This window comes from Coregonus clupeaformis, chromosome 21, assembly GCF_020615455.1.
Source record: "Coregonus clupeaformis isolate EN_2021a chromosome 21, ASM2061545v1, whole genome shotgun sequence".
Lineage (NCBI taxonomy): Eukaryota > Metazoa > Chordata > Actinopteri > Salmoniformes > Salmonidae > Coregonus > Coregonus clupeaformis.
Genome location: NC_059212.1, coordinates 31,370,405 through 31,395,044, shown reverse-complemented (window position 1 = coordinate 31,395,044; position 24,640 = coordinate 31,370,405). Strand labels below are relative to the sequence as shown.

Sequence of the window (24,640 nt, the reverse complement as noted above, 5' to 3'; positions counted from 1 at the left end):
AGTGCACTACTTTTGACCAGAGCCCAATAGAATCCCTAGAAGGGGGAAAATAACCTCTGACCATGGCAGTTTGACCTGTTAACTCATGGGGTAAACGCTGTTTATATGGTTAGACTACTTCTACCTCTGCTATTCATAATAGTACAGTGTGATGTCAGTTACTTGGCCCTGGTACAATACCGTTACAGTACCTGTGAAGGCGTCGATGGTGGCTGCAGTACTCTGCTGCCTGCCTCTCTGGGCAGCTACAGTGATGGTGTATTCTGTGCCTGGCTCCAGGTCATTGAGAGTGGTGGTGGTCACATCCTTGGGGACAGTCACCTCCATGGTCAGCCCAGATGAGGAGGTGTAGGTGACCATGTAGTGGTCGATAGGCCCCTGGACCAGCCCCCACAGCAGGGTGATGGTGCTGTCTGTGGACGCTGTCACAGTCAGGTCCATGGGAACATCCAGACCTGAAACACACAGTAAAGAGTAGTTCAAGTATAATCAACATACAGTGAACATACCAACAAACCTATTTTTATTTAAATACTTTACTGCCATACCAACCGAAGTTGTTAGGAATTTGATTTAGTGCAGCTAATAAAAAAAAGAGACAAAAATACACATACTGTACCTACATTCATTTGCATAGCCTATAAATAAATGTATGTACAGTAAATGGGTATTTTGACTCAGTTTTTTCATGCTTCAATGAAATTCAAACAAACAAAACATGTAGGTGAAATTCTGTTTACTGATACTGGTAGTTGTGATTTTCTGTGTTAGATCACTGATTTGCACAGATGAGCCAGGCGATTAACTCACTTACCAGTTCTGGCGTTCATTGTGGCAGGAGAACTCTGGTTGGTGCCAAGCATGGCCGATATGCCAATGCCATACTCTGTACCTGGCAACAAGTCTGTGGGAAGAGAGGGAGGAAGAGAGAGGGAGAGAGAGAGGGAGGAAGAGAGAGGGAGAGAGAGAGAGGGAGGAAGAGAGAGAGAGAGAGACAGAGGGAGGAAGAGAGAGGGAGAGAGAGAGAGGGAGGTAGAGAGAGGGAGGAAGAGAGAGGGAAAGAGAGAGAGGGAGGAAGAGAGAGGGAGAGAGAGAGAGGGAGGAAGAGAGTGTGTATGAGAGTATGACAGATGGACGAGGAGAGAGACACATAGAGAATACCGGGCCAGCTATTGATTTTAATTAGTATGTGAACAGAAAACGATTAAACATTAGCTGGTGATGTGAACAAATCTCTCCATGCAATACCCTGGCGGACAATACAGTATGATGATATTAAAGAGGAAGAATTAGCAAGCAGATGGAGCCTTACAGACCTGCCTATTAAAAACTGCATTAATAATGAAGGGCTTGCCAAATACCCCGTTCATCAATATGTTTTCTTAAGATTTTTGCTAACCTTTTTTCAACCGCATAATTAATCAGAGTAAAAATCAATATTACATCAGTGGTTACAGAAATGGAGAGAGGAAAGCATTGATAGCTGTCATCCCGCAGACAAGGCGTTCCCTTATGCTGATATTCCCTTTACATAAGACAGACACCTGAAGACAGACATCTGAAAACTCATGTCTGGAAACCTATCAATATTTTGATAAAAATTAAAATAAAATTCACGACATTAGAATCTTGCTCAGTCATTCAACAGACATCCTTATCATATTACACTATAGTAAAGCATGAACACAACTTTCTTTTTTTACCCCCTTTTTTCATAATATCCAATTGGTAGTTACGATCTTGTCTCATCGCTGCAACTCCCCAACAGACTCGGGAGAGGCGAAGGTCGAGAGTCATGCGTCCTCTGAAACATGACCTGCCAATCCGTGCTGCTTCTTAACAAACTGCTCGCTTAACCCGGAAGCCAGCCGCACCAATGTATCGGAGGAAACACTGTCCAACTGACAACCAAAGTCAGCTTGCAGGCGCCCAGCCCGCCACAAGGAGTCGCTAGAGCACGATGAGCCAAGGAAGTCCCCCCCGGACAAACCCTCCCCTAACTCGGATGACGCTGGGCCAATTGGGGCTCCCGGTCATGACCGGCTGTGACACAGCCTGGGATCGAACCCGAGGCTGTAGTGGCGCCTCAGCATTGCGATGCAGTGCCTTAGACCGCTGAGCCACTCCGGAGGCCCCACATTATATTATGTTGTCCTAAAAACAGAGGTGTAACATAAACTAAAGTTACCCCACCTGTGAGTGTGGTTCTGCTGGTGGGTCCATCATTGCGTGGGACAATGACCTTCTCGTACCGGTCCCCTGCCAGGGTGCTGTAGACCACCTGGTACCCCTCTACTTCCACCTCGCTGTTGTCCCACTCCAGCTCCAGGGTGGTGGAGGCCTTGGACAGCACCCGCAGGTTCTTGGGTGCGTCGATCTCTGAGAGGAACAACAGAACTGACAATGTTGGGGCCACTGAGACCAATCATCAGAAGTGGGACATGGTTTCCACATGCAGTTTCATCAGTAAGTCAGATAGTAAAACAGGATGATATGACCATAGAAATAGAATAGAATTATAGATAATAATATAATTTAAAATAATACATTCAAAGCTACACTTATTTTGATGGCTATGACTGGTATCGTTTCTGCCGTGAATACATCTTTAAAAAGCATGCCAGTAGACCTACATGTTTGGCATTTTTAATGTATTCGTAATGGAAGACATTGTGAAAATGTAAAGAGCTTAACAAATAGTACAGTTTATTTTAAGGATGTACAGGTATGTATACAGTGCTGTATGTGTTCACATGAAATAGACTTATTCCATCAAACATGGCATGCACAATGATCTAGAAGCAGCTGGTTGTATGGTCCAGTTGTTTGACGGTCCTCACCGGTACTGAATTCTGTGGAGATGGTTCCACTCTCATTGCCCTTGCGAACACCACTGATGGACACCTCGTAACGCGAACCTGGCCTCAGCACCTGCAGGGAGTACTGGCTGAGGGTGGGCTGCAGACGGAAGGTGGTCTTAGGCCCGTCCCCCCCCACCAGGCCGTAACGCAGTACTATCTGGTCGATCTTAGCCTTGGGATTGGTCCACTCCACGAAGGCCACTGTGTCTGAGACATCACGCACTATCAGCTGAGTCGGCCCATCAATCACTGTAGGAGATAGCAAAGATACATATGGAGACAGGGTTCATGATCTAAAGACCCATTTGGGTAGTTAGCATAAGTACAGTTCACACTAATACGGCATGAGGTAGCCATGACTAGTTTTGTACCAAACAGCACCAGAATTAATAAAAAACCACTGCTTTGCACATTTAGAAACGTAAGCTTAAAAAAAAAAATGATACTAGGAAGAGCAGTGTGCAGGTTTCTCTTTCGTTGAAATGATCGCTTTGTTCACATGCACCTGCAACAAGATATATCAGATGTGTGAGTGCCTTTTTGAAATTTGAATCACATTTAGAAATGTAAAATGAAGCTGTTGGCAGTGAATGCATTTTATTAATTGCTGACCATGTAAAACAAAACAAGAGACTTGGGGCGTTATAGAAATAGCTACCAAAAATACACCCAATAATCAAATTGTCTCCATGGCAATTGTGTGGATCCAACAATAATTAGATTACGTCTGGGAAAAACCCATTATGCTGTTGGCTATATGAGCATTAAAAAAACATTATTGGAGGTGGAGGAACAGTTGCTGCAGTGTAGATCTACTGAACAGTACACTACTTTTATAGCATTTTCATTCTGGGAGGGAACAATGTCAGAGTGGTGCCCTATGATTAGTCACATGTCTCTCAGAGAGTGCTAATTGGCTTTCCTTATAATTAACTTGTTTTTCACTGAGGCTGCAGCAGGGAACATCTGCTGCTTCAACAGACCTTGTAACGAAGCTAAACCTCTCCCATGCTTCTGACCCAAACATTAACACCTGGAACACCTAATGTACCTGACTGCGAAACTCTTCTTGCAGCAAACCTGACAGCATGCCATGTTACTTGAAGATCGTACAAGGGGTTTCAAGATTCTTGGCCAAGAATGAAATCCCTCACCAGAAGTTTGATATCATTTTCTTTTTTTTTCTTTCCTCGAAGAAGGATGGCTAAATCTTTACGCCCAGAAATAATTAAGTGACTTCAAATGTGTCTTTCTTTATCCAATAAGGTACAGTTGAAGTCAGAAGTTTACAAACACCTTAGCCAAATACATTTAAACTCAGTTTTTCACAATTCCTGACATTTAATCCTAGTAAAAATGTCCTGTCTTAGGTCAGTTAGGATGACCACTTTATTTCAAGAATGTGAAATGTCAGAATAATAGTAGAGAGAATGATTTATTTCAGCTTTTATTTCTTTCATCACATTCCCAGTGGGTCAGAAGTTTACATACACTCAATTAGTATTTGGTAGCATTGCCTTTACATTTTTTTTTACTTGGGTCAAACGTTTCGGGTAGCCTTCCACAAACTTCCCACAATAAGTTTTGTGAATTTTGGCCAATTCCTCCTTACAGAGCTGGTGTAACTGACACAGGTTTGTAGGCCTCCTTGCTCGCACACTCTTTTTCAGTTCTGTCCACACATTTCTATAGAATTGAGGTCAGGGCTTTGTGATGGCCACTCCAATACCTTGACTTTGTTGTCCTTAAGCCATTTTGCCACAACTTTGTAAGTATGCTTGTGGTCATTGTCCATTTGGAAGACCCATTTGCGACCAAACTTTAACTTCCTCACTGATGTCTTGAGATGTTGTTTCAATATATCCACATAATTTTCCTTCCTCATGATGCCATTTATTTTGTGAAGTGCACCAGGCCCTCCTGCAGCAAAGCACCCCCACAGCATGATGCTGCCACCCCGTGCTTGCAAGCCCCCCTTTTTCCTCCAAACATAACGATGGTCATTATGGCCAAACAGTTTTATTTCTGTTTCTTCAGACCAGAGGACATTTCTCCAAAAAGTACGATCTTTGTCCCCATGTGCAGTTGCAAACCGTAGTCTGGCTTTTTTATGGCGGTTTTGGAGCAGCAGCTTCTTCCTTGCTGAGCGGCCTTTCAGGTTATGTCGATATAGGACTTGTTTTACTGTGGATATAGATATTTGTGTACCTGTTTCCTCCAGCATCTTCACAAGGTCCTTTGCTGTTGTTCTGAGATTGATTTGCACTTTTCGCACAAAAGTACGTTCATCTCTAGGAGACAGAACGCGTCTCCTTCCTGAGTGGTATGATGGCTGCGTGATCCCATGGTGTTTATACTTGTGTACGATTGTTTGTACAGATGAACGTGGTACCTTCAGGCATTTGGAAATTGCTCCCAAGGATGCACAATTTTTTTCTGAGGTCTTGGCTGATTTCTTTTGATTTTCCCATCATGTCAAGCAAAGAGGCACTGAGTTTGAAGGTAGGCCTTGTAATACATCCACAGGTACACCTCCAATTGACTCAAATGATGTCAATTAGCCTGTCAGAAGCTTCAAAAGCCATTACATAATTTTCTGGAATTTTCCAAGCTGTTTAAAGGCACAGTCAACTTAGTGTCTGTAAACTTCTGACCCACTGGAATTGTGATACAGTGAATTATAAGTGAAATAATCTGTCTGTAAACAATTGTTGGAAAAATGACTTGTGTCATGCACAAAGTAGATGTCCTAACCGACTTGCCAAAACTATAGTTTGTTAACAAGAAATTTGTGGAGTGGTTAAAAAATGAGTTTTAATGACTCCAACCTAAGTGCATTTAAACTTCCGACTTCAACTGTATCTGCGGGTGGATATGTTGAAGAATTTATGAATGCTCAGCTAGTCATTTGAATTGTTATGGAAAAGTTCAATTGAATCTAATCCTACTGTCTGGAACTGTCAATCTGAGGAATTCCTGGGTGAAGTTTACATTAAGTGCATAATTGCTGGCAGACCAAGCCATTCGTCAAGGTGACATTTCCCATTAGTCTCAGCTGTGTGATGCATGTGTTGTGTGTGAGATTTGTAAGTGTGAGTTCCCCCATCTTGAGTGGTCTTTTTATGAGCTACACTGATTAGCCTTAAGACTATCACATGGAGAGAACAGGGTAGGGGGTGGGGATACCGGAACACATAGAGACAACATATGAGAGGCAAAGAAACTCATTTTCAGTGACAGGGAGTTTAGCCTGAAAACTATGGGACTTCTTAATATGGATGCCATACACATGAGACTTCCACAGGTCTACGCCCTCAAACACCCTCAAACAAGGATATTTCAACAACCAAATGTTTGCTAGTTTGCTAATGATGGCTTAGTGAGGTTTATGGGATTACCGACGGAACCATACATACATGTGGTGACGGTAGCGGATACGGGCTGGCTGCGGCCCTGGTCCCTGAGAGCTACCAGGTTGACGGTGTACTCCTCCCCTGGCCTTAGGCCTGTCTGGTGGAATGAAGTGATGGTGCTGGGCAGCTGGGCTGTCATCCCTCCATCATTGTCCTGTCAGACAACACAGACAGGCAGAACTCTTTGGCTTCACTTGGACTCCTCTTGTCATATACAGTATAGTATGGTTTCCAAATGGAACCCTATTTCCTATATAGTCCATTACTTTTGACCAGGGTCAATAAGGCTCTGGTAAAAATGTGTGCACTATAAAGGGAACAGGGTGCAATTTGGGACACACTTTCTGGCTTCACTTGGGCTCCTCTCCAGGGCCGGACTACCGCAGTTTCAAATCATATTTACTGCAATTCTACACATTTTGCAACATATGCTATCTGAGAGCCCCCAATTCTCCAGGGGGGCCCCCAACCTACCCCCAAAAAGGTGCCCTGCGTGCCCGTCCGGTAATCTGGCCCTGCTCTTCTCATATACATACACAGGTAAACAATCCCACCTGCTCTTGATGGACATGGTTCCATGTGGGCTACTCCCCCAGACAGATGTTTATGCAGGGGAATGATCTGAATAAAACTCAATCCTCACTGCTCTGACGAGCACCAAGCTATGGCATCTATAAATATGATATTGTGATTGGCTTTATTATAAATTCAGCTTTCGTTGGTTGTTCATTTGGTGGTTAAGCTCCAGGTCTTGTTAAGAGTTCTATGCTAAATGACTTTGTAAAAAGGGTGATATACAAAATATTTGATTGACAGGTTGGTGATTGATTGATTGACAGACAAAAAACAAAACAAAAAAGTTATATTGTCACATACACCGGATAGGTGCGGTGTAATGTGTAGATTTTTCGGTTTACTGGCCCAACGGTCAAACAGCTAGGCTACCTGCCGACTGGCTGACTGACTGAAGTGAACCATCCTGATAAGTACATTGGTATGATAATATTGAGTAAAAAACAGTGAATATGTTAATTCCAGGGCCACTTCGTATCAGATAACTGCTGTTGGTGTGGGGTAACTCAGTGGGCGAGCCCTCATCTCTTTGTGCTTTTGGCACTGTGGACTCTTGTTTGTCCCCAGCCGCCACTTTTATGCTCACATCCATTACGTTATTGTTAATCTTTCCTTTTGGATTAAATCCAGAGGGGTTGAGACTCTGACTTCTAATATGATTTCCCAAGTGACGACGTTGAGGTTGAACTCAGACCCCTTATGGGGAAGGAGCTAGCTAGCAGAGTCTCGTAGGCAGCCTCACACCCAATGATGTAGATTAAAGTGCACTGTGACCCAACTACTCCCATGTCGCTTTGTATTCATAGTCTGTCACCTCCCAAAGAGCTTTCCCGAGTTTGTTTCCATGGCATTTATGCTTTTCATCTAAAAGCCCCAGCTTTAAGTCCTTGAGCCCAGCCAAACTTCTATCCTCCTAGCCGGGAACACCTAAAGGAGAAAGCCAATTATAGAGAGAGGGACTGAGGATTAGAGTACCTGGTGTTTATAGAGGGAATTAAAGGGAAAGCTCTCCTAACTTTGAACCTGTGGCTAAAATGGCTATGGGTTTGAAGATGGGTCCTGCTTGCTGATCCACCTAATCGTCAATAAGCCTTGGGCAATCCATCAACTAATTTGGTAGACTTTAAGTTGAAGGGTAAGAAATCAATCCCCTCCACAAATGTTCCACTTTTTCAACCATCCAAGAGTAAAAATTTAACCATGGATGGGCATATCAAAAATCTAATATAATGTTGCAATATAATGTTGTAGTAATATATATAGTAATATAATGTTGGTATTTCAAAAGAAACTCTCCTGAGATGTAACCAGACTGAGTTGAAAATGACAGGTTTTATTGTACAGTTTGTTTGTTGTTGTTGTTGTTGTTGTTGTTGTTGTTGTTGTTCAGCATACTGCTGTGTACAGTACCACTGCTCTTCCCAGAACATCGCCAACCCTGAATGTTTTCATCTCTATGGGGAAGCTGCATATGCATTTTGACTTGTATTATTTTTGTTCTAGAATAAATTTTTCTTTCATCAATACTGTAGGCAAGGTAGATGTCAACATTTGTATGGTGTTGATTCATGTTTTATACAAACTTCTGTTTTGTTCAAATTCAAAACAGTTTTTCACAAATCCCTAGGCAGAAATATTATCTGCATGGTAGGGGATTCTAGAGATAGGGTGGCAGGTAGCCTAGTGGTTGAGAGTGTTGGGCCAGTAACCGAAAGGTTGCTGGTTTGATTCCCTGAGCCGAGTAGGTGAAAAATCTGTTGATGTGCCCTTGAGCAAGGCACTTAACCCTAATTGCTACTGTAAGTCACTCTGGATAAGAGCATCTGTTAAATGTAACAAATGTATGTAACAATGTGTCTACACTGTAACAACATTCATTCATTCAAATGTTTAGTGATGTAGCCAGTATTGAATAAACATCTGTCCTCTCTGTTGGTGAAACCTTACCTTGGGAATGAAGCTTATTTCCCAGCCATCAAATGAGTAGTAGAATGGTTGCCACTGCACCTCCACGGACGTCTCTGTGATGGATTTGAAGAGTAAACCGTCTGGATTTGAGAGATCTAGGAGGGAAGGAGAGCTGTATTATAGGCCTCCATCTTCTGTATACTCAATAAATCTCCCTTTTTACAGAGCTCTCCATGCATAGGGGCAGGGGGAAGAGGACCTCACCCTGTGGCTAAAGCATGTTTATTTCATAGTGGACGACAGGCCCGGTAGCAGGTGCACATCCATTACTTTTGAACAAACTGTTTAATACAGTAATTGTTTACATGGTCCCTACATAAAATGTTTCTTCATTAGGTCATCTTTGAGCTATAAACACACAGACACAGTATATCAGTCTAATGAAAACATAAAATAACTATGCAAATAACTAACTATGCAAGCTTCACAATTATATTATAGGTAGAGAGAGACAACCTGGAGGATAATTGCATGAACATACTCCTGTCTATATTTACTTTATCATTTCAAAATTAGTGAAAATCTCAGAACCAGGAGTGTTGCCTGCTGATGAGAATTGTAATTTTGTAGTGAAGGCCCAATCAATCCGTGACAGCTAATTGAACGTTTACTGTATAAACATGTTCTATTCTGGGCCTGAGTGAGAGTTTTGCATATGTCTGAGAAATGTTGACTGGAAACTAAGAGCCTGCAGCAATTTGCAAATCTGGCATTTATACCCAGCAGGTGGCAAGAGTCTAATCACATCCTGTTGGCAAAGATGGGCCTCCTCCTTCCAACAGGATTTTCCTCAAAACTTGTCTGTGAATGTATGTGTATGTGTGAGTTTTTGCGTTGTTGTTGTGGAAAACCTAAGTTCCCAGATTTCAATGGTGAGGATAAGGTGCCTAGAGTATACAGTATAACAATGGTTGATTTGTTTGTAGGTAAAATTTACGTGACATGTTTCAATTCTGGCAAGTAGCGTGTTTTTTTCATAGCATCCATAGTGCAGTCCCTTTTGTGTGTGAAAAGTTTCAAGTGTTCTGACCTTGGCGTGGGCTAATGGGGATCCTAATAAATCAAATCAAATCAAAAATCCCTCCCCTGTCTGTGACGGTACACTCAACCTTCTAAGACCACTTTCCTGTAAAGGAAGAAGTGTGATTAGTAGAAAGTGGATGTCTGTATATTGTAGTATTCACAGGTGACACCTGAAAGGAAACCTAAGCAGAAAAAAGTTGACCTTGTGGAAGAATTAAGCGGAGGTCCACTTGACACGATGAGGCCCAAATAAAATAGTAATAGAAAATGGCTGCCTGTTGTACTCACAGGTTGACACCTGAGCATTGGCAGGAACACTAATGACGTTGTTGAGCACAGCGTAGACGTTGATGTTGTACTCGATGCCAGGCTCCAGGTCTGGGATACTGCAGGTGGTGGTGTTCCCAGGGACCCTGATCTCCAGCTGGACCCCACCTGCGCTGGTGGCCACGTAGGTGACCAGATAGTCTGTCATCAACACCGACCCCTCCCACTCCAGGTCAATGGTATTCTCTGTCACTCCCCGCACACGCAGGTTCAGATCCGGAGCCACTGTAGATGAAATGCCGTTTGCATAGTATGAAATCAAAACCTTGCAAACTTGCAGTACCATGCATTATATTGCACCTAGCAGGTGAAGACTGACTGACTTATTTTCGCTTAGGTCCCACTTGACCCACATGTACTGTATAAACAACACACTCTGATTTGCACTTGACTTCCAAATGTGTGTTGAAATCACTCAAAGTGACTCAAAATGCAGAGGAAACAAACAGTGCAAGACCTGTTCATTTTAACTTAAAATACCCCAGTGGTGCCACTACCACAACTAAGCTTGTATATGAGAGTGGATTCGTGGAATGGATTGATATTCATTGGGGCAACTGAGACAGAGCAAGGCCATAAGCCTGAGAGGGTTTGAGTGTAGAATGCAAATGAAACCCTAAATAAACAAGAGTGGATAAGTTTACAGCTCAATCGGAGAGAGTGAGTAACAGATCTTGTCCTGAAGCCAGCTAGTGGTGTGGGACTTTCCTCTGTAGATTGGGCTCAGTGGTGGTGGAGGAGCATTAAGCCCTCCTAGGGGAGCCGTTGAGGGACTCGAGGAAGCATTTGAGTTACTTCCACACGCACACGACAGATGGAGCCGAGCCTGCCTCCTCCTCGAGACTGACCCTGGAGTGAGGAAAAGTCCTGCGGCATTCACTTAGGAAGATTTATCGCATGGACCAGATTCAGTCTTAAGTAAGACACAAAAAAGGGAACCAGTAGCAAAGTGATTGATATGGGGTACAGGGAGTAAGCACTTTAACTAAGCCTTCTAACAGAATGAAGAGAGTCTCCACGTGAAGCCAATGCTTAGATGCTTAGATCAGCAGTTCCTCTGAAGGGCTTTGGGTACATCCCAAATGGCACCCTATTCCCCTTTATAATGCACTTCTTTTGACCAAGTCCCATAGAGTGCTGGTCAAAAGTAGTGCACAATAAAGGGACGCAGTCTTTTTATTTAAAAAAATTAGCGGGTAGATCAGCTTTAGTATTGCAGATAGATTGTGGGTTCTATGAATGTCCAGTACCAGTCAAAGTTTGGACACACCTACTCATTCAAGGGTTTTTCTTTATTTGTACTATTTTCTACATTGTAGAATAATAGTGAAGACATCAAAATTATGAAATAACACATATGGAATAATGTAGTAACCAAAAAAGTGTTAAACAAATCAAAATATATTTTATATTTGAGATTCTTCAAAGTAGCCACCCTTTGCCTTGATGACAGCTTTGCACACTCTTGGCATTCTCTCAACCAGCTTCATGAGGTAGTCAATGCCTTCCTCTGACACCGCATAGTATCTACAGTACCTTGCAAAAGTTTTCATCCCCCTTGGCGTTTTTCCTATTTTGTTAAATTACAACCTGTCGTTTAAATTGATTTTTATTTGGATTTCAATTAATGGAGATACACAAAATAGTCCAAATCGGTGAAGTGAAAATAATTTTAAAAAATAAATGACGGAAAAGTGGTGCGTGCATACAGTTGAAGTCAGAAGTTTACATACACCTTAGCCAAATACATTTAAACTCAGTTTTTCACAATTCCTGAAATTTAATCCTAGTAAAGATTCCCTGTCTTAGGTCATTTAGGATCACCACTTTATTTTAAGAATGTGAAATGTCAGAATAATACTAGAGAGAATGATTTATTTCAACCTTTTTTTATTTCATCACGTACCCAGTGGGTCAGAAGTTTACATACACTCAATTAGTATTTGGTAGCATTGCCTTTAAATTGTTTAACTTGGGTCAAACATTTCGGGTAGGCTTCCACAAGCTTCCCACAATAAGTTGGGTGAATTTTGGCCCATTCCTCCTGACAGAGCTGGTGTAACTGAGTCAGGTTTGTAGGCCTCCTTGCTCGCACAAGCTTTTTCAGTTCTGCCCACACATTTTCTATAAGATTGAGGTCAGGGCTTTGTGATGGCCACTCCAATACCTTGACTTTGTGGTCCTTAAGCCATTTTGCCACAACTTTGGAAGTATGCTTGGTTGGGGTCATTCTCCATTTGGAAAACCCATTTGCGACCAAGCTTTAACTTCCTGACTGATGTCTTGAGATGTTGCTTCAATATATCCACATCATTTTCCTTCCTCATGATGCCATCTATTTTGTGAAGTGCACCAGTCTCTCCTGCAGCAAAGCACCCCCAAATCATGATGCTGCCACCCCCGTGCTTCACGGTTGGGATGGTGTTCTTCGGCTTGCAAGCCCCCTTTTTCCTCCAAACATAACGATGGTCATTATGGCTAAATAGTTATATTTTTGTTTCATCAGACCAGAGGACATTTCTCCAAAAAGTACAATCTTTGTCCCCATGTGCAGTTGCTTCTTCCTTGCTGAGCAGCCATTTCAGGTTATGTCGATATAGGACTCGTTTTATTGTGGATATAGATACTTATGTACCTGTTTCCTCCAGCATCTTCACAAGGTCCTTTGCTGTTGTTCTGGTATTGATTTACACTTTTCGCACCAAAGTACGTTCATCTCTAGGAGACAGAACGCGTCTCCTACCTGAGCGGTATGATGGCTGCGTGGTCCCATGGTGTTTACACTTGCGTACTATTGGTTGTACAGAAGAACATGGTACCTTCAGGCGTTTGGAAATTGCTCCCAAGGATGAACCAGACTTGTGGAGGTCTACAATTTGTTTTCTGAGGTTTGTTTTGATTTTCCCATGATGTCAAGCAAAGAGGCACTGAGTTTGAAGGTAGGCCTTGAAACACATCCACAGGTACACCTCCAATTGACTCAAATTATGTAAATTAGCCTATCAGAAGCTTCTAAAGCCATGACATCATTTTCTGAAAATTTCCAAGCTGTTTAAAGGCAAAGTCAACTTTGTGTCTGTAAACCTCTGACCCACTGGAATTGTGATACAGTGAATTATAAGTAAAATAATCTGTCTGTAAACAATTGTTGGAAAAATTATTTTTGTCATGCACAAAGTAGATGTACTAACTGACTTGCCAAAACTATATATATATATTTTTTTTATAATATGTTTATTATTTTCCAATAAAAATAAAGTAAAGACAGCAATACAAACAATGACATTCATTGTACTGTTGGATGGGATGGCCAGTTTAGAGGACAAAACAAAAGTTAACTCACACATACACAAAATAAAACAAAATCCTATTAGGTGGTACATGTATAAGAAGACAGCATATAGTCATTACAAGCAGTGTAGTTCAGCCAAAAATAAATATTGAGTGGAGTACAGCACAGAGTAGCAGCAGATCGTCAGCCCAGTTATGAAGCGGGACTAGACCATTTATCCAGTATCGGCTGCCATATTTTGTAAAACAATGGACTTCTATTGGAGGTGTTGTATCGAATCTTTTCCATATGGATTACATTCCCTAAATCCCGTAACCACATTTCAAAGGTAGGTACAGTCTCCAATTTCCAAAATTGCAATATGAGCCTTTTGGCTAATAGAGTACAAAGAGAGACAGCTTTCCCCTCCTGGTTATTCCCATCAACTGTACCAAACAGAGCGATCAATGGGTCTGGGGCTAGAACTCTATCAAAGGCCTTAGATAAGTAATCAAAAATGAGAGCCCAGTAAGCATGTAATTTAGGGCATGTCCAGGAATAAGTGGGACAACGTCCCCTCCTCCTGCTTGCACCTCTCACACAGTGGTGAGGTGTCCGGGAATATTTTATGCAGTTTTACTTTTGAGTAGTGTAACCTGTGTATCACCTTAAACTGTACAAGGTTGTGTCTGGCATTCACTGAACTGTGGTTTATATTCCTGAGAGCTTCTATCCAGTCCTCATTTGAGATTTCTGAACCAAGTTCTTGTTCCCAAGCCCTTTTAATGGTGTCTGTGGATACCTCTATGTGGGCCTGTAGCACATCATACAGTCTAGAGACCGACCCTTTTGAGTGGGGTTTGACAAGAATCAAGCTATCTAATGTAGGACTATTTGGCTTCATGCCATACTGTGGGATATGTGTCCTTAAGAAATTCCTGATTTGGAGGTATCTGAAAAAAATGTGTTGTTGGCATGTTGAACTTTGCCTGTAGTTGTTGAAATGAAGCTAACTGACCATCTATGTATAGATTACCAATTGTTGTGAGCCCCTTCTCCCTCCACTGTGAAAACACCACATCATCCAATGCAGGGTGGAAAGCATGATTCAGGCTAATCGGGCTGTCTATGTAAACAGTGGGTATGTTAAGAAAATCCCTAATCTGTTTCCAGATCCTAAGAGTATGACCAATGACTGGGTTAGAGTCATAAGTGGCTTTTTTTCACATATGATGGGCTATTAACAAGTGCAGGGAGTGAGGAACGTTGACAGGAGGCCTGCTCAATCAAAAGCCATGAAGGCATATCCTTCCGTCTCATCTCAGGTAAACTTTCCCTCCAGAAAGACACAATGTTCAGATTAGCAGCCCAATAATACAGTTTGAAGTGAGGAAGGCCAAAGCCCCCTCTATCTTGTACTTGCATAAATGCTTCTTTGCAATTCTGGCTGCCTTGTTATCCCATAAAAATGGAGTTACTATTGAATCCAGTTTCTTAAAATAGCTTTGTGGTATGAAATTGGGTAGACATTGGAAGAGGTAAAGAAACCTGGGTAGGACAACCATTTTAATAGCGTTTATACGACCAACCAAGGAAATAGGCAGAGTTTTCCAGAAATCTATATTTTGTTTAAGCTGATATATTTTCATGTCCCAATTCACTTTCAATAGCTGGTCAAGGTCTCTTGTCACTACAATGCCAAGGCTTGTGAACTTGTCCCTCACTGTTCTAAACGGGGTAGATTGCAGAAATTGCATATCCACAGGCCGTGATATTGGCATCAACTCACTTTTTTGCCAGTTTATCTTGTAGCCAGAGAAGGAGCCGAATGTGTCTATCAAGTTAAGTAATGGTGGAATAGAAGTTTTAGGCTTGGACAAAAACAAAAGAACATCGTCTGCATATAGGGAAATTTTGTGCTGTGTGTCTTTTATTTTAACAGAAGCTATATCGGCACATGCCCGAATGCGCGTAGCAAGGGGTTCCATGGCTATAGCGAAGAGAGCAGGCGAAATAGGGCACCCCTGTCGGCACCCCTTGAACAGGCGGAATGACTGCGACATTTCCTGATTGGTCACCACGGACGCCATTGGGTGTGCATAAATAATTCTTATCCAATTAATAAATTCCTTTCCAAACCGAAATGCTCCAGAACCGACATCATATACTTCCACTCAATCTGATCGAACGCCTTCTCTGCATCAAGAGCTATTACCACTGCCTCAACTTTATGATCATGATACATTACGTTGAAAAGGCGTCTCAAATTGTAGTATATATGTCGGCCCGGGATGAAACCTGTCTGGTCAGGGTGTATGATGTCGGAAATATATTTTTTTAATCGGTTTGCCAATATCTTTGTCAACACCTTGTTTTCTATGGGGAGTAACGACACGGGGCGATACGACGACATCTCCATGGAATCTCTATCTTTTTTCAAGATCAGGGCTATTGTAGCCTCATACAGTGTTTGCGGGAGTTTGGTATTTTCTTTGGATTGTTGAAACATTCGCAGCATAAGTGGAGATAGACTAGCGCAGTACTTCTTGTAGAATTCTATTACATATCCATCGGGCCCAGGGGCCTTGCTGTTTGGAAATTGTGCTATCGCTGTGTTAATTTCATCTAAGGTTATCCCTGCATCGAGTGCGGCAGCTGCCCCCCTGTCTAGTTTAGGAAGTTCACAATCAGCGAGAAAGCGTTCCATAGTTTGTGGATCAGTAGCATCGCATTTTGATTGGTATAGCTCTGAGTAAAACTGTGCAAAGCATTTATTAATGTCCTGCGGATCTGTTACTATTTTACCCTTCTTGTCTTTTATTTTGTGAATAGCTCTAGATGCTTGTACATGCCTTAGCTGTCTTGCTAATAATTTATGTGGTTTGTCCCCCAGTTCAAAATAACTTTGTTGCGTTCTAGCAAGTAAAGAGCCCACCCGTTTCGAAAGGATGGTATTGTATTCATACTTTAACTTTGTGATCTTCTCAAGGACTGTATACGAGGAATTTGTCCTAAAAACGTTCTCCTGTTCCCCTAACTCTCTTTCAATTTCTCTCAGCCTAGTATTGGCACGTTTCTTCCTCTCTGATGTATAAGAAATAATGTAACCTCTAATCACAGCCTTTAGAGATTCCCAAAGGGTGGAGTCGTCAACATCCCCCGTGTCGTTAGTACTGAGGAAAAAGGCAATCTGCTCCTTCAAATACTGACAAAAAGCCTCATCTTTCAACAGGTATGCGTCTAAGCGCCACGGTCGCCGACCTGTCGACATATTGTCGAGTTTCAGCACCATGGACAGAGGAGAGTGGTCCGTAATTAGAATGGGGTGATAGGTAACCGACTCAGCTGCTGAAATTAGTTTGGAGTCCAACAAAAAATAGTCAATTCTGGAATATGATTTATGAACTGATGAAAAGAAAGAATAATCCCTGTCTGTTGGGTGCGCCAGTCTCCAAATATCGACAATGTTAAGGTTTGTCATCAATGTATTTAGACAGACACTGGCATTTGATTGTTGAAGTGACCTTGATAGCTGTTTATCTAAAAGAGGGTCTAACGTACAGTTAAAGTCACCTCCAACAATAACACTTGTATCCGAGATATTTGGTATGGCCTTAAATACCCTTTGAAAAAATAATGGATCATCGAAGTTGGGTCCATATAAATTGACCAAGGTTATTGGTTTTGAATTCAGTGTACCAGCCACAATAATATACCCGACCATTAGGATCTGAAATCGAGGTTGAGTAAACAAAAGGAATGTTTTTCCTTATCAGGATTGCTACCCCTCTCGCTTTTGCATCAAAGTTAGACTGGTATATCTGACCGATCCAGCCGACACGTAGCTTGGCCTGCGCGGGTGCGTTTAATATGAGTTTCTTGAAGAAGCACTATGTCAGCACCCAGTGATTTAAGATGAGAAAAAACCTTAGCTCGTTTTCACGACATGCCCTAATCCATTACAGTTCCAGCTGACTATCTTTATTCCACCTGGTCTACTCTGTGCTCGGTCACTATGTGGCATTTCTTATTTTAAAGCAAATTGCTGCTGTCATACAAAACCCAGAAGAAAAAACGTCCCGCCGTAAGGGAGCTTGTCATGCCACCTGTACTAATAAACGTGAACATAAAACACAGACCCCATCCCCCCTCCCGTCCCTTTACTGAGTGACTTCCCCAAACGAAGCACTCCTTGGCTAACACACAAACGTTAGGGTGTCTAGACATAAAGCTTGAACTAACTCGTCTTCTATAGATGTCCGCATATAAACTAATATTAAATAACACTTAACTTAACTCTCATGTTAGGGGGTGAGTGGCGCTAAAACATGACATGCCAAACAATGCTATATTAGCCACAACATCTCACCTATCATATAAGTCCCAATTTCTGATCTTCTGATCGAAAAGACATAGGCCGGAAATTCAATTCACACACATTCCTGGCCTGTATTTGGCCATTTAGCCTGCTGGCACAGCCGTTCTGTATCCTCAGCCGGGGAGCTTGCTTGTCAAGAACAGATCGGCCTCTTTTGCGTTGTCAAACGTACGTGTTGATCCTCGACTGTCACCTTAAACCGGGCTGGGAAGAGGAATCCATATCGGATGTTGGCCGCCCTGCATTTGTTGCGTACCTCATCATACTCTTTCCGTTGGTTCCTCACCTCCAAGGTAAGATCTGGGTAGAGAGACACCCTGGCTCCGTTGTAGTTAAGGGGGGAACTTTTGACTAGCCAGCTTGAGGATAAGATCCCTGGTGTGGGGATAGTGCAGCCTTACGATGAATGGCCTTGGTGGCCCGCCCTTGGCCGGCTTCGTTGCCTGTGCTCTGTGTGCGCGGTCGATCAGGATGGCCGTTTGAAGTGTTCACTCCCCAGCAATGCCGGTATCAGCTCCGAGACAAATTCAGTGGGTTTCCCTTTCTCAGTGTCCTCCTGGATCCCACATATTCGGATGTTCTGGCGTCTTGAATGCGACTCGAGCATTTCCAGTCGGGCCTTCAGGGTTTTGTTGTCATTTTTGAACGTTGCGCACTGTTTCTCTATGTCCTGTAGCCTGGCCTCGTGATCGATTGTCGTCTGCTCAACCTCGTGCACCCTTCCCTTAGTTGCCTTCACAGTTTCGGCCAAAGTCCCAATACTCTTTGAGATATCAGCCAACCTTGTGTCTACCTTCTTGCTTAGTGCGTTTATGGCAGCCAGTATGTCACTTTGAGTAGGATCTGTGGGGGAACTCTTGGAAGCTAGCCTCTTCAGCTAGCTCCTCGTGGGTCGGCGACGTTGAAATTGGTTCGTTGTCTATCTCATTCCAATTATCTTGTTTAGCGCCCCCCTTTTTTGTTGCCTTTTCCCTTTGTCATATTTGTTTGAAGTTATAGGTTGTGAGAGGTTAAGATAAATATTAATTTGTTTCAAAATTGAGCGGAGCTCTAGCAATGCACGTCTACTCCATAGCACGCTCTCTAGCGCCCCCTCAAAACTATAGTTTGTTAACAAGAAATGTGTCTAGTGGTTGAAAAACTAGTTTTAATGACTCCGACCTAAGTGTATGTAGACTTCCGACTTCAGTCCACCTGTGTGCAATCTAAGTGTCACATGATCTGTCACATGATCTCAGTATATATACTGTTCTGAAAGGCCCCAGAGTCTGCAACAACACTAAGCTAGGGGCACCACCAAGCAAGCGGCACCATGAAGACCAAGGAGCTCTCCAAACAGGTCAGGGACAAAGTTGTGAAGAAGTACAGATCAGGGTTGGGTTATAAAAAAAATATTCGAAACTTTGAACATCCCACGGAGCACCGTTTAATCCATTATTGAAAAATGGAATGAATATGGCACCACAACAAACCTGCCAAGAGAGGGCCGCCCACCAAAACTCACGGACCAGGCAAGGAGGGCATTAATCAGAGAGGCGACAAAGAGACCAAAGATAACCCTGAAGGAGCTGCAAAGCTCCACAGCGGAGATGGGAGTATCTGTCCATAGTACCACTTTAAGCCGTACACTCCACAGAGCTTGGCTTTATGGAAGAATGGCCAGAAAAAAGCCATTGCTTAATGAAAAAAATAAGCAAACACGTTTGGTGTTCACCAAAAGCCATGTGGGAGACTCCCCAAACATATGGAAGAAGGTATTCTGGTCAGATGATACTAAAATTGAGCTTTTTGGCCATCAAGGAAAATGTCTGGCGCAAACCCAACATCCCCACAGTATGATGCTGCCACCACCATGCTTCACTGTGGGGATGTTTTTCATCGGCAGGGACTGGGAAACTGGTCAGAATTGAAGGAATGATGGATGGCGCTAAATACAGGGAAATTCTTGAGGGAAACCTTTTTAAGTCTTCCAGAGATTTGAGACTGGGACGGAGGTTCACCTTCCAGCAGGACAATGACCCTAAGCATACTGCTAAAGCAACACTCAAGTGGTTTAAGGGGAAACATTTAAATGTATTGGAATGGCCTAGTCAAACCCCTGACCTCAATCCAATTGAGAATCTGTGGTATGACTTAAAGATTGCTGTACACCAGCAGAACCCATCCAACTTGAAGGAGCTGGAGCAGTTTTGCCTTGAAGAATGGGCAAAAATTCCAGTGGCTAGATGTGCCAAGCTTATAGAGACATACCCCAAGAGACTTGCAGCTGTAATTGCTGCAAAAGGTGGCTCTACAAAATATTGACTTTGGGGGGAGGTGAATAGTTATGCACGCTCAAGTCTTCCGTTTTTTTGTCTTATTTCTTGTTTGTTTCAAAATAAAAAATATTTGTGTAAATCAAATGATACAAACCCCCAAAAAATCAATTTTAATTCCAGGTTGTAAGACAACAAAATAGGAAAAAATCCAAGGGGGGTGAATACTTTCGCAAGCCACTGTAGGTCCTGGATTGCAGGAAGCTTGGCCCCAGTGATGTACTGGGCCGTACACACTACCCTCTGTAGCGCCTTACGGTTGGATGCCGAGCAGTTGCTATACCAGGCGATAATTCAACCGGTCATAATGCTCTCGATGGTGCAGCTGTGTAACTTTTTGAGGATCTGGGGACCCATGCCAAATCTTTTCAGTCTCCTGAGGAGGAAAAGGTGTTGTCGTGCCCTCTTCACGACTGTATTGGTGTGTTTGGACCACGATAGTTTGTTGGTGATGTGGACACCAAGGAACTTGAAACTCTCGACCCACTCCACTACAGCCTCATCGATGAGAATGGGGTTATGTTCGGCCCTCCTTTTCCTGCAGTCCACAATCAGCTCCTTTCTCTTGCTCACATCGAGGGAGAGGTTGTTGTTCTGGCACCACACAGCCAGGTCTCTGACCTCCTCCCTGTAGGATGGCTCATCGTTGTCAGTGATCAGGCCTACCACTGTTGTGTCGTCAGCAAACGTAATGATGGTGTTGGAGTCATGCTTGGCCACGCAGTCGTGGATGAACAAGGAGTACAGGAGAGGACTAAGCACGTACCCCTGAGGGGCCCACGTGTTGAGGATCAGCGTGGCAGATGTGTTGTTGCCTACCCTTACCACCTGGGGGCGGCCTATCAGGAGGTGTTTAGTCCCAGGGTCCTTAGCTTAGTGATGAGCTTTGTGGGCACTATGGTGTTGAACGGTGAGCTGTAATTAATGAACAGCATTCTCACGTAGGTGTTCCTTTTGTCCATGCGGGAATGGGCAGTGTGGAGTGCGATTGAGATTGCGTCATCTGTGGATCTGTTGGGGCGGTATGCGAATTGGAGTGCGTCTAGGGTTTCCGGGATGATGGTGTTGATGTGAGCCATGACCAGCCTTTCAAAGCACTTCATGGCTACCAACGTGAGTGCTACGGGCAGTAGTCATTTAGGCAGATTACCTTCACTTTCTTGGACACAGGAACTATAGTGGTCTGCTTGAAAGATGTAGGTATTACAGACTCGGTCAGGGAGAGGTTGAAAATGTCAGTGAACTTGCCAGTTGGCCCGCGCTTACTCTGAGTACACGTCCTGGTAATTCGTCTGGACCCGCGGCCATGTGAATGTTAACCTGTTTTAAGGTCTTGCTCACATCGGCTACGGAGAGCATGATCACACAATTGTCCGGAACAGCTGGTGCTCTCATGCATGCTTCAGTGTTGCTTGCCTCGAAGCGAGCATAAAAGGCATTTAGGTCTGGTAGGCTCGTGTCACTGGGCAGCTCATGGCTGGGTTTCCCTTTGTAGTCCGTAATAGTTTGCAAGCCCTGGCACATCCGACGAGTGTATTATTATATTCTTGATCGATTGACTGTGGCTTTTCAAGTCACCCAGCAGTGCTATTTGCAGAGTTAGCTCCAGGTAAATGTTGCAATTATTCAGCCATTCCTGAATCTGCGACCAAAAGCAAGCTACATATGTTCAGTACCAAAACAAGTGATCCAATGATTCTGTCTCTTCGCAAATAAAATCTGCAGAGCTGGGATGGTTGTCTCCCCCATATACATAACATTCTATTGGTTGCAAGAATTTTGTATAATAGTTTTAATTGAAAAACTCTACGTTTTGAATCCGGTGTTGTTTTGTGCATCAGTTCATAAACCATGTGCCATGGAATCGGCACATTGAAAAACTATTCCCAACTATTTTGCAACCTTTATGATGCAGCTGTAAATGTTTTGGTCCTTAAATGAAACTGGTATACTTTTTTAATTATCACAATTTTCTTTAACCAATTTTGGTCTTTAATGTAGGGCCGACAGACCATTACCTTACCTTCTCCCCCTTCCACTTGACTCTTCCATTTTTGCGGTAATGCAGTAATCAGTTGGTTGTAATTTTGGATTGAGCAGACATTTCCATATATTTTTGTTAGCTGCATGTGTGACATACAGTGGAGAAAAAAAGTATTTAGTCAGCCACCAATTGTGCAAGTTCTCCCACTTAAAAAGATGAGAGAGGCCTGATCCAGAAAATCACATTGTAGAATTTTTAATGAATTTATTTGCAAATTATGGTGGAAAATAAGTATTTGGTCACCTACAAACAAGCAAGATTTCTGGCTCTCACAGACCTGTAACTTCTTCTTTAAGAGGCTCCTCTGTCCTCCACTCGTTACCTGTATTAATGGCACCTGTTTGAACTTGTTATCAGTATAAAAGACACCTGTCCACAACCTCAAACAGTCACACTCCAAACTCCACTATGGCCAAGACCAAAGAGCTGTCAAAGGACACCAGAAACAAAATTGTAGACCTGCACCAGGCTGGGAAGACTGAATCTGCAATAGGTAAGCAGCTTGGTTTGAAGAAATCAACTGTGGGAGCAATTATTAGGAAATGGAAGACATACAAGACCACTGATAATCTCCCTCGATCTGGGGCTCCACGCAAGATCTCACCCCGTGGGGTCAAAATGATCACAAGAACGGTGAGCAAAAATCCCAGAACCACACGGGGGGACCTAGTGAATGACCTGCAGAGAGCTGGGACCAAAGTAACAAAGCATACCATCAGTAACACACTACGCCGCCAGGGACTCAAATCCTGCAGTGCCAGACGTGTCCCCCTGCTTAAGCCAGTACATGTCCAGGCCCATCTGAAGTTTGCTAGTGTGCATTTGGATGATCCAGAAGAGGATTGGGAGAATGTCATATGGTCAGATGAAACCAAAATAGAACTTTTTGGTAAAAACTCAACTCGTCGTGTTTGGAGGACAAAGAATGCTGAGTTGCATCCAAAGAACACCATACCTACTGTGAAGCATGGGGGTGGAAACATCATGTTTTGGGGCTGTTTTTTCTGCAAAGGGACCAGGACGACTGATCCGTGTAAAGGAAAGAATGAATGGGGCCATGTATCGTGAGATTTTGGTGAAAACCTCCTTCCATCAGCAAGGGCATTGAAGATGAAACGTGGCTGGGTCTTTCAGCATGACAATGATCCCAAACACAACGCCCGGGCAACGAAGGAGTGGCTTCGTAAGAAGCATTTCAAGGTCCTGGAGTGGCCTAGCCAGTCTCCAGATCTCAACCCCATAGAAAATCTTTGGAGGGAGTTGAAAGTCTGTGTTGCCCAGCGACAGCCCCAAAACATCACTGCTCTAGAGGAGATCTGCATGGAGGAATGGGCCAAAATACCAGCAACAGTGTATGAAAACCTTGTGAAGACTTACAGAAAATGTTTGACCTGTGTCATTGCCAACAAAGGGTATATAACAAAGTATTAAGAAACTTTTGTTAATGACCAAATACTTATTTTCCACCATAATTTGCAAATAAATTCATTAAAAATCCTACAATGTGATCTTCTGGGGAAAAAATTCTCATTTTGTCTGTCATACTTGACGTGTACCTATGATGAAAATTACAGGCCACTCTCATCTTTTTAAGTGGGAGAACTTGCACAATTGGTGGCTGACTAAATACTTTTTTCCCCCACTGTAACTACACCAGTTGTAATAATATAATAAGCCATTTAGCAGACGCGTTTATCCAAAGCGACTTAAAGTCATGCGCGCATACATTTTTTGTGTATGGGTGGTCCCAGGGATCGAACCCACTACCTTGGCGTTACAAGAGCCGTGCTCTACCAGCTGAGCTACAGAGGACCATTAACAAATACAATTTAGATTATTTTCTATCTCCCCTTTTTTTTTTTTTTTTTTTATCAATTAGTATATTTGAGTTTAACCATAATATTTTTTGTCATATTTGTTCTGTCTTTTTCTGGTGGATTAAACTGAAATTGCAATATGCTTTCTATGGCTTGTTTTAAAAATATCTATATTCTGGAGATTATTTCATTTTCAAATATCCGAAAGTGAGAGGTTGTAATCTGCTGGAAACCAGTTCTGATTTAAACACAACTTTTGTATTATTGAAGCCTTTAGTGAAAGGTTCAATGCTTTAATATTTAATAATTTCAGCCCTCCAAATTCATATTCAAGGCCCGTTTAGTTTTGTCTGGCTTGCCGTTCCAAATAAAGTGGAATATTTTTACTCATATAATTTAAGGCAGGGCCATAAGTAAATAGGTCAACTGGGATATGACTAAATTAGTAAGGGGGATTTTTCCACAAACAGACAGGTATTTACCTTTTCATGGTAGCAAGTTCTTATCTACAGTATTTTTGCTAACTTTCTATTAAAATGTATTGTAGTGAGATCGTTTCTTTCTTTCGGGATATGTATACCAAGTATGTCCACTTCACCATCAGACCATTTTATTGGTAAACTACACAGTAGCAATCCAATACGGAATAT

The 24,640-nt window shown here is 42.7% G+C and overlaps 1 protein-coding gene across 3 annotated transcripts in view; it reads right to left on the bottom strand.

The window, feature by feature from the left end:
* LOC121535212 (tenascin-R) overlaps positions 1-24,640 on the bottom strand; it is a 140,040-nt gene that overhangs the window by 31,585 nt on the left and 83,815 nt on the right. For 2 of the 3 annotated variants that reach the window (XM_041842047.2, XM_041842048.2), the window contains 7 exons: positions 10,127-10,390; positions 8,795-8,910; positions 6,278-6,428; positions 2,841-3,110; positions 2,194-2,397; positions 815-904; positions 192-455 (listed from right to left, as the gene is read on the bottom strand). In XM_041842047.2, the coding sequence (XP_041697981.1) occupies positions 192-455; positions 815-904; positions 2,194-2,397; positions 2,841-3,110; positions 6,278-6,428; positions 8,795-8,910; positions 10,127-10,390 (1,359 nt within the window). The remainder of the gene's footprint in view (positions 1-191; positions 456-814; positions 905-2,193; positions 2,398-2,840; positions 3,111-6,277; positions 6,429-8,794; positions 8,911-10,126; positions 10,391-24,640) is intronic. The other variant, XM_041842049.2, reaches the window with a different exon arrangement.